The 15,134-nt window shown below is 44.2% G+C and overlaps 2 protein-coding genes across 2 annotated transcripts; one reads left to right on the forward strand and one right to left on the reverse strand.

Annotated features, from left to right (window-relative positions):
* Positions 1 to 582: 582 nt before the first annotated feature.
* On the forward strand, positions 583 to 6,362 carry LOC120705659 (aquaporin NIP1-2-like). The gene is made up of 5 exons (XM_039990113.1): positions 583 to 796; positions 5,065 to 5,289; positions 5,476 to 5,679; positions 5,768 to 5,829; positions 5,917 to 6,362. Exons 1-5 carry the CDS (start codon positions 638 to 640, stop codon positions 6,128 to 6,130), a joined length of 864 nt encoding a protein of 287 aa, XP_039846047.1. The 5' UTR covers positions 583 to 637; the 3' UTR covers positions 6,131 to 6,362.
* Positions 6,363 to 6,825: 463 nt separating this feature from the next.
* On the reverse strand, positions 6,826 to 10,863 carry LOC120705660 (protein FLOWERING LOCUS T-like). The gene is made up of 4 exons (XM_039990115.1): positions 10,224 to 10,863; positions 10,036 to 10,097; positions 9,574 to 9,614; positions 6,826 to 7,619 (listed from the first exon to the last, which is right to left on the reverse strand). Exons 1-4 carry the CDS (start codon positions 10,425 to 10,427, stop codon positions 7,345 to 7,347), a joined length of 582 nt encoding a protein of 193 aa, XP_039846049.1. The 5' UTR covers positions 10,428 to 10,863; the 3' UTR covers positions 6,826 to 7,344.
* Positions 10,864 to 15,134: the final 4,271 nt, after the last annotated feature.

Consider the following 15,134-nt stretch of genomic DNA (forward strand, 5'->3'; position numbering starts at 1 on the left):
CGGTGCCGGCGGCGGGGGCGAGGAAAAGGCGGCGGCGCGCGGCCATGACATGTAAGTAGGGGTGGTAATGGGCCATGACCCTAGTGACCTCTTCACAGCCCAACAAGACTTTTAATTTTTTTAGTTCAAAATTGTATAAGATTAGAGCCCGGCTCTTTTAGGGTCCGGCCCTTAGATTTTCTAGTTCAAAATGTTGGGCCTTTTACCACCCCTACATGCAAGTGCTCCTAGCTACTTTCAAAAAAAAAACTGCCGCCCATTTCTAGGATTGATACACGCATGAGAACATTTGTATTTCCCGATGGATGCTTTATGTTTCAGTTACTGAAAACCTGTTGCACTAACTGAAAGAGGACAGCAAAACCTGAAAAGGCTGAAACTCCCCAAAATTTGACTTGAGATGAGCTCAGTTAGGTGAGAAAAAAGCTGCCATAGCTACCTTACCCGAATAATCGCAAAAACAATCCAGGTTTAGCTGTTGTTAGTTCGGTTCGGTTGTTGCATGGTTTCGTTCCGGCACACGACACACAAGTAGAGTAGGTGGTCAATCCGAGAAGATTATGCAAGCTGTGCACCGCCATATGCTGCTAGAGTGCTGGTATTAATACTCTGTCTGGTGTTCGTTGTAGGAAGGGAGATGGCCGGGAGAGAGGACGGCGGAGGCGGCGCCGGCGCCATGGAAGAAGGGCGCGACGCGGGGCGGCAGCCAAGGTACGAGAGCTCGGAGGATGGAGGCGGTGGCAGCGACAGATGCAGCGGCGGCAACGACATGATGTCCGTCCAGTTCATGCAGAAGGTAAGGTCACCAGATACCTTCTTTACATATAAACACAAAAAAGCCGTAAATGCATTAAAGTGAAAAGAAATCTTACTAATTTGAAGCACTAAATAAAGTCTATTTATAATTTTTTTTGCATGGATGGGCTGTAAATCGCGAGACGAATCTAATGAGCCTACTTAATTCATGATTTGCAACAGTGATGCTACAGTAACCATTCGCTAATTATTGATTAAACATGAATTAATTAGCATCATTAGATTCGTCTCGCGATTTACAACACATCTATACAAAAAGTTTTGCAAATAGACTTCATTTAGTACTTCAAATGATCAAGATTCCTTTACAAATTTTTTTTGCAAAATGAACTAAACCATCTGCTCTAAGCTCTGTAACTGTTCATGATGTCGGGGATTCTATTGGTGGGTTACCAATGTTGCGTAAGCTCGGAATGCGGGCTTCGCATCCATGTGGAGAAATGATTGCTCTACTCAGTATTCATTACCAACTAGGCGTATAGACTGTGCATTTGCGCGGCCAATATTAAAAATTCAAATATTTGCAAATCGTTGTATTTTTATTTAAAAGTTATTACTATTTTTTACCATATATACATCATCCTGTTCATTATCTCATTATCGTAAATTATGTCATATTGTTGATTAAAACAATTCAACTATGATCTACCTATAATAACAATTTGATTTGTTGAGCTTTAATAATATTATGTAGATAATTATTCTTATTTTCATTTTATTTTGATTGATTGTTGTTAGCTTTAGTTTTTATTAATAGTATATATTTGTAACTAATACACAGTTAAATGGTATTTTATATTTATTTTTTTATAATGGCATTGGTGGGTGATTTTTAATTAGGCACAAATGTATTTTAGTCTAATTTTTATCCTAATGGCAGTGGTGGTTAATTTTTATTTTTCTATTTTTCTTCGATTAACATGAGATTTTTTAGATCTTGAGAGTGAACGTGGAGACTCCGTTTATTAGCTAAATAATAAGATAATAGATAAGCAGCAAAGCAATCCAGGGATCACTTCAGCAGTTGTAATAGCGATGCAATGTAGTATTGATCAACAGTCACAACACAGCACAGCACAAAGGTGGTCAGCCTCGCGAGTCCAACTTAATTGTTGTTTTTAGGGGTAACGGGGGAGAGGATCCCCACCAATTCTATTTCTGGAGCCTTTTCGGAGACTCATTAAATCATGAGGGCTCAGCAGTTTTTACATGGAAGGAAAAAATACTACTTGCAACTTTTACATTGGAGATTACATATTGGAACAAAAAATAGAACACCAGGACTCGGCCACGCTCTTGTCTTGTTGCGGTAGTCTACAGAACACCAGGACTCGGCCACGCTCTTGTCTTGTTGCGGTAGTCTACAGCTCCAGAGACGAGCTTCCTCCTTGCAACTTAGCAGCAGACGCAGTAGGGAGGGGTCTTGGCTTCTGAAGATTACATCGTGTCTGTGCTTCCACAATTGCCAAGCGCATAGTAGAAGGAAGGTGTGGTAGTGCTGAGCAGGGACTCCTGTGGGCCTTGGAAGTAGCCAGAGCTGCTCCACGGACGCCTGGTGTACCGTAATGCCAATCCTACTCCAGAACTGGGAGGCAAATTGGCAGTGGAGGATTAGGTGATCCGGGGTTTCAGTGCCATCCCGGCACACCTCACATTCAGAGTCACCCACAATGTGTTTTGCTAGCAGGTTTGTTTTGCACTGTATTTTCCTTTGGACCAACAGCCAGGCGAAGAAACGAACCCGGTGCGGTGCATGGTTGGCCCAGACAAATTCATAGAACGGGCAGTGGGTATCCCCCTGCAGGCTCATCCAGGCAGTGTATACAGGACCGGCACGTAATGTTCCATCTCTTGCCGCGAGGGGGCAGGTTCTGTCATCTTGTGCATCTTGTAGGAGTACTTCCTCGGTTATTTCTTCCAGCATTGCCAATTCTGCAGTCGCCACCTGAGAGAGCCGGTAGACGAAGTGAGCACGCAGTGGTGCTGAGCAGACATTGCTAACCGAAGCATTCGGCACTTTGGCGTGGCTGAACAGTGCAGGGAAAGTTTCAGCAAGCCGACCACACGGCAGCCAGTTATCGTGCCAGAAGGAGGTGTTCAGACCATTGCCGACAGTGGTGGTGGTGATTGCTCTGTAGACAGGCAGCAGTCCCCGGAGGGTGTTCCAGTGTGCTCCCTCACAGTTGCCTTCAAGAGAGGCAATGTCGATCTGGTTGCTCATCCACTGTGCCCAAGCAGATTCTCCAGGGTGGTGTAGCCGGTGTAGGTGTTTCAGCAGCAAGCATTGGTTGAGAATTTGCAGGTTTTTGACGCCGAGCCCTCCTTGTTCCTTTGGCAAGCACGTTTGCTCCCACGCAACAAGGCAGTGTGCACCATTGGTTGTGGATTCACCAGACCATAAGAAAGCTCGCCTTCTCTTGTCAATTGGGTCAAGTGTGCCCTGTGGGAGCTGCATGGCCGAGAGGACGTATATTAGTGCACTGTCAAGAACTGCATTGACAAGGACAGCGCGCCCCATGCTGTTGAGAAGTGCATCTTGCCAGCCAGCGAGGTATCTGTCGGTGCGGTCGATGAGGGGGGCAAAAGCACTCAGGTTCAGTTTGACGTTGGACAGTGGCATTCCAAGATAGGTCTGAGGAAACTGGTCCCTTCTACAGCCGAGAGCATCCAGGAAGCACGACATTGCCTGCTCCGGGACGTGCATTGGCACCACTGTACTTTTGTGGAAATTAATCTTCAATCCAGTTGCATCAGCGAATTGGTCGAGCAGTTGCCGGAGTTTCAGCACATCTTGCTTCTCAGCACGGAGGACGATTAGTGTGTCATCGGCATATTGGATCACTAGGCAAGGGAGTTCATCAGAGGCAGGGTGCCTGACCCCCCCCCCATCGAACTTGATGAGTCGCTGTAAAACATCTGCAACCAACAAGAACAGGTATGGGGAGAGGGGGTCTCCTTGCCGGAGTCCTTTCCTGCAGGTGAACCAGTTGCATGGGCAACCATTCAGGAGGGCAGCAGACTTAGAAGTGGTGAGGATGTGCTGGATCCAGGAGCACCATAACATGGGGAAGCCTCGGCTAGCCAAGATGTGGAGCAGACTGTCCCAGTTCACCGAGTCGAAAGCCTTTGCAAAGTCAAGCTTGAGGACAAGAGTGGGCAGTTTCCTCTTGTGACAGCATTGCACGAGTTCCATGGCATATATGAAGTTCTCAGAGATGGACCTCCCTTTGATGAAGCCGGTCTGATCAAGATCAATGAGTTTTGGGATTTCTTGTTGCAGCCTGGTAGTGAGTATTTTTGCTATGATCTTCAAGGAGCAATTTTGCAGGCAGATCGGCCTGTAGTCCCCGGGCGTCACAGCTCCTGGTTTCTTGGGCAGCAGCACAATGTATGCACGGTTGACACGGTCGAGGTCCACCTGGCCTTCAGCAAAGGCACGAACAAAATTCATGACCTTTGGGGCAACAGTGTCCCAGGCAGCAGCATAGAAACCGGGACCAAATCCATCAGGGCAGGATTGCATGCTTAGCTTCTAGGCAGGTGAAGGGTGCGGCCAGGTGTGCAAGGTCCACCACAGGGGAGTCGTTGTAGATGATGTTCATGTCAAAGCCCCAGGTGCCGAGGATGGAGGAGAGATACGCGGTGAGGGCATCTGCTTTAGCATTGTGCGCTGTGACCTCAGTGCCATCAATGACCAGAGTTTTGATTTGGTTCCTCCGGAGTCGAGCAGTGGCGTGAGCATGATGGAAGGCTGTGTTTGCATCACCCTCCCGTATTGCCCTGAATTTTCCTCTTTGCTTCTAGTACGCTGCCCTCTCTCGAATTGCCACATGCAGTCGATCAGTACAAGCTTGCCTCAAGAAAAGTTCACCTGCGGACAAAACACGAGTTTCTTCTTGCAAGTCGAAAAAAGCGATAATGAATTTGCAATTTTGTGTGAGAAAAGGGGGTGCCCGCCTTACCCTGGACCATACCTTTGCTGCACCTCTCGACGCCTTCAACGAACTCGCAAGATCACCTGCCGCGTCCGTTGTACCAGGAGCAGCACACCAGGCCGGGAGGATGGAAGGGAGGAAATGTCCAACTTAATTGTACTCCGGGTGAAGTTTTCTGAAAGATTTTCTGTGCAACCAACCGAGATCTGAAAGCTCAGAGCTGCAATTGCGAGTTCACAATGTATATTTGAAGCCAGATTCGACTGAAAAAAAAGTGACGTGTGTTTTTTTGGATTGTTGGATGGAAAATCAGATTATCGCGGAGATCCTGGGGACCTACTTCATGATCTTCGCCGGCTGTGGCTCGGTGGTGGTGAACCTGAGCACGGCGGGCACGGTGACGTTCCCGGGCATCTGCGCCGTGTGGGGGCTGGTGGTGATGGTTCTCGTCTACTCCGTCGGCCACATCTCCGGCGCGCACTTCAACCCCGCCGTCACCGTCGCCTTCGCCACGTGTGGCCGCTTCCCCTGGAAGCAGGTACGTACATACCCTACGTTGCGTAGCAACATCTTCTTCCTCCTCTCGCATCGGTGCCATTCTTCTTCACTATCTTATCTGTGATCTGAACATGACGTCCAACCACAGCAACAGCATCTCTCTTACAAAAAAAGAAAGAAAAACAAAATGAGTTCAGCAGGACTACTGCATCTTTGTGCTGCGCAGGTGCCGTCGTATGCGGTGGCCCAGGTGCTGGGATCGACGCTGGCCAGCCTGACGCTGCGCGTGGTGTTCGGCGGCGCGACGGCGAGGGAGCACTTCTTCGGGACGGCGCCGTCGGGGTCGGACGCGCAGGCGGTGGCGCTCGAGTTCCTCATCTCCTTCTACCTCATGTTCGTCGTCTCCGGCGTCGCCACCGACAACAGAGCGGTAATAACCACCGACGACACATCACCGTCGATCCGTCCGTTTCAGTTCGCTCGACAGAGCTGATGCTTTGGCGATCGTGCTCGCGCAGATCGGGGAACTGGCTGGGCTCGCCGTTGGTGCCACCGTCCTGCTCAACGTGCTCTTCGCCGGGTACATTTAAAAAAAATCGTCATCGTCAATTCAGAAAATTGAACTGGGCTGATGTTTTTGGTTGGGTTTTCGTGGCCTGGCCCACAGGCCCATTACGGGGGCGTCGATGAACCCGGCGCGGACCTTGGGCCCAGCGATCGTGGCAGGCCGGTACAGGAGCATCTGGGTGTACGTGGTTGGGCCGGTGTGCGGGACGGTGGCGGGCGCGTGGGCCTATAACCTGGTCCGCTTCACCGACAAGCCGCTCCGCGAGATCACCAAGAGCGGCTCGTTCCTCAGGAGCGCGCGCATCAACGGTTAAACCGCACGTAACAGTCAGCTAGTGTGCCGTAGTGCGCATTAGCTGACGATGCTTCCCACGAATTTTCAGCTAAAGTACCCAATTAGGAAAAATTCTGTACTATTAGTGTCTTCGACACTATTTGGAAAATTTCTTGTGAACGAAAAAGAATCCAGAATTCAAAAAACCCCTTGTTTGTCAGCTTAGCAAGGATTCTGCATTATTATATTTTTTGCTTGGCGCATTGCATCAGTCATAAAGGGCATGCGAATTGTTTCCCTTTCGGATATACTCCCACTTTCAACGTTTATAAGCATATTATATTTGATTACGAATCCAACCATATGAAGTTTATATTATAAATTAAAAATAAAAAAATTAATAATTAAATTATTAGTCATAGATAACAAAGTTTGAATCTTGATATGCGCAATGAGTATATGGGGCTCCCACTTCTTGGCCACTGGCAGGGAACTGTGGCCTGTGCGTGGGATGGCATAATTGCCATCCTTTGTCCTAGCTTCATAAATTCTTAGAACCTTGTTAGCAGATTGGGAACACATATATAGTAATTGAATCATTTTTTTTATTTTGGATCTTTGAGTTAGAAAGTCCTTATTATTTCTCAGCAGTGAACTATCATATCGCAGGTATATGTTAATTAAGCACTATCTTGTATGCTGTATCTACTATACAAAAGCTAGCATGCAGATCCATCATGAGAAATACAGCATGTTAATTCGGTCATATATACACACCATGATCAGTCACGTACAAATTAACACACCATATATGGACATAGCCTAGTTAAACCCTAGTACACGAGTTTCATTAATTCGTGCAGTCATCGAGCATGTCCTTGTCAGCGGCGGAGCTAGGATTCAGAGCTAGGGGGCTCTCCTTTCCTTCTTCCTCCTCCCTCCTCTCATTCATTCTTCTTCCGCCTCAAAAATTTCTCATTCCTTCTTCTTGCTCCACAAAATTTATAGGGGGGGCTTCCATAGAAGCCAAGGTGGTAGGGGAGCTTGAGCACCCCTGGCTCCGCCACTTGTCCTTGTCGATCGCCTCCCGCATACATATACATATATATGCCGCCGTATGTGTATACGTACATACGATCGTACGTGCTGATTCACTGAGTAGGTCGATCGTATACAGCTATATATAGGAGTGATCTGTCGTGACGACCATCTATATATTCTGCTGCTGCAGTATGTAGTGGATCGAGCGCTTAGCTAGCTAGGGCGCGGCGCCGGCGGTGTCGTCGTCCGCGGCGGCCGGATGACGAGGCGACGGCCGCCGGTGCCGCCCTCTCGCTGGCAGGTGAAGAAGGCGGCGTCGACGGGGGCGCCCAGGCCGTGGGCCACGGCGAAGTTCCGGGTGCAGAAGTTGTGGCGGAGGAGCGGCGCCACGTCCACGGAGCCGCGCGCCATCTGCCGGAAGAGCACGAACACCACGCGGTGGATCCCCGCCGCCGGCCGAGGGCTCTCGTAGCAGACCACCTCCCGACCTGCGTCATGTACGCATATGCAATATAATTGGAACCTTAATTTGCTTAGGGTATATGCTATAAGCTTAATTAATGATGTGTATATCTAACTTTAACCACTCGATCGTACGCCAGAATATAGCTGTGCGATCCATATTGTACATTCCCTTAGCATTTTTTTTATGACAGAAGAACTTCATATTAGCTTGGTAGTATTTTTTTTCATGGAATATATTCTAGTACATTTGAAAACTCAACAATTTAAATAAACAACCACCGCAACTAAAGAATGTTATCCAAGCAAATCACACGAAAATGTTCAAAATACCTTTGCTGTGTGTTTATTATGTCTGAGGAGTTCTGCAGCTAGCTGTCTTCGGGTTTCAAAAAATGTCCAGGGTACATATACGCTAGCCAGTTTTATTTCTTTCTGTTTTCAAAATATGTTCCTATTAGAACATGTCTAATGCTTGTTAGTTCACACTAGCTATATTTATATATTGTGCACATGTTCATTTAATTAACCTCTATGCACATCTTCGTCATGTGACAAGTCTATAAGTAATACTTTTACATTTAATAATATAAACCAGGTATATATATATGGAATGCACACGAAAAAGAAAAGAAAACTAATGTACTGCTAAAATCCGATTGTACTGCAAAACGGTTGTATCTCTCTGTAGTGATCAAGATATATAACAGTAGGGGATCACACCCCTCCCAGCATTTCAATAAAAAATGATATATAAGCATGAACATATACATGCATTGAGTCAAAATAATGTAGTGCACAGGACATCTCCTTATACATGTCTTTGGTATCAAAAAAGATCATCATATATCTCTGGAACTTGTGGCATTTCTAGTTTTAGAACTATCTCGTGTACTATTCAAGCCCGTGTGTTGCCGTAAATTATGGCAAATAATTTTGTATCAGTAAGTTAAGGCACAAACTATGAAGTTTGCAGACTTCAAGGATCAGGAATAATGGTCGACGAGCTTGGGTCATTGAAATGACTTTAATTTGTACGTAGTATACTTGTACCAATATCTCTCTCTCTCTCTCTCTCTCTCTCTCTCTCTCTCTCTCTCTCTCTCTCTCTCTCTCTCTCTCTCTCTCTCTCTGGAAAATCATTCATTTATAAAGTGAAACGTCAAGCATTTTGAACTTTTGTTCATCTATCCCTAACACAAGGCAAACATAGCATATGTTTCTCCTCTTTTTTTTTTGGAGCAAGCAAACATAACATTAGTTTTCTAGAAGAGGCCATGCTTTATCCTCATGAGTGCCTTGCCCAAGACCAAAATAGATGTGTGTGGCCCAATATGAGGCATGACAGATTTCTTTTATGTTTTACCTTGAATTCACACACAGAATATTAACAAAGTATCATGTAATCAGTAATGTATTAGTAAATAGAAGTTTATAGAATTTATTTCAAGTTATCTTCCTCTCCGTGGAACAGAAAGTGGATAACTACCAATATGATATGGCGCTGTTGACGCAATACATTCCTGACCAAAGTTTACGTCATGATTTCCTCGTCTACACGCAGTACGTAGGATCCAGGGAACAACTATCACTATCTAATGTTGAAACTATCTTTGTCGCTTTGTTCTTTGCGAGGAGCGAGAGGTATCTTTATAGTATTTTAGTTCTAAAAATGTAAAAAAAACATATACAATTTATATTTGGAGAAATTATTAAGTTATCATAGTTTACACATAAAGTACTATATCTATGATAATAAATCACAATATTCTACATGCATGATAGTAGTATTATTCCAAAATATGAAGCATATATAGATATTTTAGTACAACAGAAAAAGGAATATATGGTGACATGTGTATGCTATATATTTCTTCAAAAATGCATTTTTGCCTTGTAATAAAGTTTGGATTTTAAAATTAGCTTGTCAGTTTGGCCCATTGGCATATGTGCTGTAGATATAGTCGAACCATTACTCACCATAGCCAGCATCAGTTGTCCCAGGAATATCTGTCACCAGCCTGCAAATGAATGGTACGTGAAATCCGACTATAAACCATGCAAAGCTTTTGAAACATGCATGCACCGTGTATAGTGTGTGTGTGTGTTGTGTATAAGGTTATACACGCATGTACTCCCTCCGTTCCAAATTATAAGACATCCCAAGAATCTTGGAGAGTCAAAGCAATATCAAGTTTGACCAAGATTATAGAGAGAAATATGAAAATTTATGATATCAAATTAATATACTATGAAAATATAACTAATAAAGAATCTAATGGTACTTAATTTATATAATAAATGTTATTATTCTATTATATAAATTTGGTCAAATATAAAATTTTTTGACTCTCCAAGATTGTTGGAATGTCTTATAATTTGGAACGGAGGGAGTAATAAGTAAATAGATAGAAGGAATGGCCTAACAAGATGATCGATCACCAGTGCAAATACTCCCTCATCGTCGGGTTGCTTGGGTTGGGGGCGTCAGGATCCACCATAATCTTACATCCAAATTAGAATCCATGGAATAATCAAGAAATTAACAAGTAGTAAAAGAACTAACAATTACAAGATCGATCGATCGATCGAGGAATATCGGAGCAAATTAGATATTTTGGGCACTTTACAAGCGTGTAGCACTGCCTGAGATCGGTGCCCCCGACCTCGACGCGAGGCCTCGCCGCCACCGCCGACGGCCGGAAGTCGGCGCCGTTCATGATGCGGCGGCCGTTGTAGGAGACCTGGAGCGCTACCGTCGGCGAGAAGTGGTCCACCACGTCGCCGATCACCCGCCCCAGCACCAGGCTGTCCCTTGACGACGACGTCGACATCTCTAGCTATACGCTGGATCGATCGATCGATGCAAGCAAAGATCTATCGATGATGGCCTAGTAGCTAGCTGCTGGCTGGCCTATGGCCCGCCCAATCTAGCAGCTAGCTTGTCGCGCTGTATATATAGCCTGCGGATGCATGTATCATACCCGGCCTCATCAGCTTGCTTGTTTTATTAAAAAAAAGAAATTAAACGCTCAGAAAATATAATTAATGGCAGTATGTCACCCTCCAACTCTAATTAAGTGAATAACGACAATAATAGCTCAAAAAGGCTAGATGCAAGCAGGGGCGGAGCCAAGATTTGATCATTGGGGGGCCAACAGTCTTGCCGCAGGCTGCCGCTGGGAAGAATTCCACCTTTGATAATGGTGCTACGGGAGCATTAGGGGGGCCAGGCCCCTGCCCCCCGTCTCCGCCCCTGGATGCAAGCCTATGTGCGTGCTTTATAAATACATGCTATATGTATGCACTTCAAGTCAAGATCGGTGACCCCACTGTCCAAGCTGTACATGCATATGAGATGGGTATTCAGAATTTAGATAGCTAGTAGTGCGGCTTGGGCCTTTCTTCCTCAGGTGCTCGATGGAGACAAGAGAATATTTCTGAAAGCCAATAATAATTAAGGTACTCTTGTTCAAAAGGCTAGATGCATTCCTATGCACTTCATCACTACGTATGCTAATAAATGCAGCCAAACATTAGATCAGCCAAATATCTAGATCGAGTGAAGGAGCACTTTTATATATGTTCATGACAAATAATCTGATGTTTTGTGTGCTATGACGTTATTCTGAAAAAAAAATCAGCTAGATACTTTTTTTTCATTTTGACTAATAATGAGAGCAATATATCTAGACCGAGTGAAGGAACACTTGTATACGGTGTCCACCAATGATATTTTAAAACGAATTTCAGGTAGAAAAAAATATCTGATGAAAGGTTTTTATTTTGCCACCTGAAATGACTTCAATATAAATGCTTCTTTTGCTACGAGTGCCTGGACTTAGAATAAACCCCAAACAAACTTTATGCATATTCTGAGATGGAGATATTTTCGTGGCATCTATCTATTTCCATTGACATTTCGTAATAGAGTGAGTCCAAAGTTGCTTCGATCATCACACAAACACACACACATGTCTAGATGCCCATCAAGAAGCGACACTTGTACCGGCGGCGTCACAAAAGAATTTTGTTCGGGTCCTTGCAGAAAAGGCACACATGCATGCTACAGTGAACAAGTACAAAGGTGTCTGGCTTTCCGGCGTCGCGGCCACCTCCGAATCAAAAAGAAAAAAACTTTCTTTTCTGAAACTTTCCTCCGATCGAATCAATGGGACCTTTCATGTTGTGCTCTCTAGGTAGGTTCCATGATGATAATAGCTAGCGCTGGCGGGCGGACACAATAGATAGATAAGAATGGAAACGGATCGGATTCGTACTTTCTTTTCTGAAACTTTCCTCTGATCGAATCAATGCGACCTTTCATGTTGTGCTCTCTAGCTAGGTTCCATGATGATAATAGCTAGCGCTGGCGGGCGGACACAATAGATAGATAAGGATGGAAACGGATCGGATTCGTACGAATACGGATTCGGATATCTCGGATAACCATATTTGTGTTTTCTTCCCATTTTCATCTCTTAGGATAGAAACGGATCGAATTCGGATATCTCAGATATTTTCGGATATCTATTTTTTTGTTTCCTTATCGTTTCCATCCCTATAGATAGATGCATCGGCCTGCCAATTGGCGCCAGCAGATAACAAAGGAATGGGCGTGGCCTGCCCCAGAAAAGCAAGACACCATTCCTTATTCCAGCCGAAATAGCCTTTTGCTGGCCACAGAACCTCGCCAAGGATGGATGCCAAAGGCCACAGCTATCATTTATCTTCCACGTGTACAAGCCGATCAAACAAATTTATTAATGCATGCCGCCTTGAAGCTAAAAGTTTTGATAAATTTACATCTGGGAAAAAGAATGCCTAATGACGAGGACCTTCCAGAATCTTTTCGAGTGCTCGTTCGAGAACTCCAAGACAGTGCCCAGATCGTAATTACGCCTTTCGTGCGGGTCGAGAAGTGTCAATTGAACAAATACGCCATAGTGACTCGAATGAACCAAATTAAGGTTTAGTTTGGTGCACGTACTGGTACTCTGGTAGTGGCGGAGCTACGATTTGAAATCAGAGTATGCCGTTTGCGCTGCCACCGGCCGGGCTCCGACCAATTGCGCTGTCGCCCCCCAGGAAACATTTTTAAACTAATGGGCTGGTCCAATTCTTGTGCATGCAAGGATGCACGGGTCACTGGAATATTCAGCATGCAAACCACTCTTTGCGTCAAATCACTGGGTTTTTTTACGAGTGGAATATTCAGCATGCAAAGCTACGCTCTTCTCGACTTCTCGTTCAAATATCATCAGCAAACCCATATGCTCAACTATTACGATCGCATTAGCCATCACAGGCATAACTTTTGTCTATAATTTAAATCTATATAAATATATTGTCGTTGATACGGCATGCTCTGTAAACATTATTGATTTCATATCACATAATAAAATAGATTTTTTTAAATGAGACCTAATCTTTGTAGGAAACCAGCAAAACTAAAGTGAACAAAGTATATTGACTCCCGCTCCTATTTTCCTTATTTGTAAGTTATCATTGCATGATTAAATAACATATAGCATGACTAGCTAGTGCATATTACCTCGGCCAACAGAAATTAGTGCAAACTGCCAAATTATTGTACCTACAAATATTATTGGAGTTTATTCAGCCCCTTTAAATTTCTTTCCAGTTTTGCCATTGATGGACAGTTAATTAGCAGCCGACCTATATATGCTGAAAAGATATGGAATCGTTCACGCGGGTAGGAAAATAGGTATATACGGTGGTCAAGTGACGGGGACTGAAAAAGGCAAACAATGGTCTCATTGCCAAAAATATTAAACTAGTTAAAATTGTGCGGCGCCATTGCAAATCTTCATTCCAATGCAGCCACAAGGAAAAATTTAGAAATGACATAATATAGTTGTTCAGTACTCCTAAGGAAGAACTCGATTCACAACTCTGTAATCTGTATGAGATGACAGTGCGAATAAGATGAAATTTGGTACGGTATAATAAAATTATCAGCAGATCTGTTGTGCTTTCTGCTGCTACTAGAAAAGCCCAAATAAATTGTTGGCTTCACACTAATTAGGATGTGGCTACCACTCTCAACACGAGAAGGTTTGTCATGTTGCCTCTATCCCTGCATTAGCGATAGAAGGAAATTAAAATATATATGTGCTCTTCGGGCCAGAATTAAGATTTGGTGATTTTTAGAAGATTGAGAATGATTAGCACAGCTATCATAGAAGGAAGGAGGCATTTGGTTTATGCCCCACTCTGTCAAGTCTGCTTATGTAGTTATGTGTACAAAAATTGGAGGAACGAGACCCATAATCTCTATCACTTGCACATTGGACCCGCAAAACTATAGCGAAACTAAATAAAGGAGATGATGCAGAAGCAACTGTTGAATGGGCTTCCTCATGTGGACATCATGCCAACAGACAGGACGACCCATGACTGTTGTCAATATAAAAAGGCTCATCGACTACCACACAAGGAGTCAAAAGAATCAGTGGAGGATTTGATGCTAGCTATGGTGTTTGATTAAGATTTTACTTTGTGGGCACATGAAAAAGGTTTTTATTTTGCTACCTGAAATGACTTTAGGCCTGCTAATGGGTTGGGTTGAAATGGGTTTTATGGGGTGGGTTTTGAAATGGAGTGTGTTTGGATGATTTAAAATGAGTTGTATTAGTTAATGGGGGTGGGTCGGGGCGGGTTCTATATAAATGCGGGTTGAGGCGGGTTGGGGAGGGTTGAAATGGATATTTTTTATAAAATAGTATAACTATATATAAATGTGGGTCCCACGTGAGAGCTGGACTCTAAAATTAAAACCACGTGTTTATATCAGAAAATTTTATCGAAATTGACTGAATTTTGTTGGAGATGACTCAGTACGACTAGCAGCTATTTTGTGCAAAGCAGTGTGGCTAGAACAACCTGTGGGCCCCACATGAAGAGCCGGACCCTGGAATTAAAACCTCGCGTTCACACTATAAAATTTTATCGAAATTGACTGAAATTTGTTGGAGATGACTCAGTACGACTGGCAGCTACTCTGTGCAAAACAGCGTGGCTAGAACTACACGTGGGCTCCACATCAAGAGCCGGACCCTAGAATTAAAACCTCGCGTTCACACTATAAAATTTTATCGAAATTGACTGAAATTTGTTGGAGATGACTCAGTACGACTGGCAGCTACTCTGTGCAAAGCAGCGTGGCTAGAACTACACGTGGGCTCCACATCAAGAGCCGGACCCTAGAATTAAAACATCGCGTTCACACTATAAAATTTTATCGAAATTGATTGAAATTTGTTGGAGATGACTCAGTACGACTGGCAGCTACTCTGTGCAAAGCAGCGTGGCTAGAACTACACGTGGGCTCCACATCAAGAGCTGGACCCTAGAATTAAAATCTCGCGTTCACACTATAAAATTTTATCGAAATTGACTGAAATTTGTTGGAGATGACTCAGTACGACTGGCAGCTACTCTATGCAAAGTAGCGTGGCTAGAACTACACGTGGGCTCCACATCAAGAGCCGGACCCTAGAATTAAAATCTCGCGTTCA

Source organism: Panicum virgatum, chromosome 5K (genome assembly GCF_016808335.1).
Source record: "Panicum virgatum strain AP13 chromosome 5K, P.virgatum_v5, whole genome shotgun sequence".
In the NCBI taxonomy this organism is placed as follows: Eukaryota; Viridiplantae; Streptophyta; class Magnoliopsida; order Poales; family Poaceae; genus Panicum; species Panicum virgatum.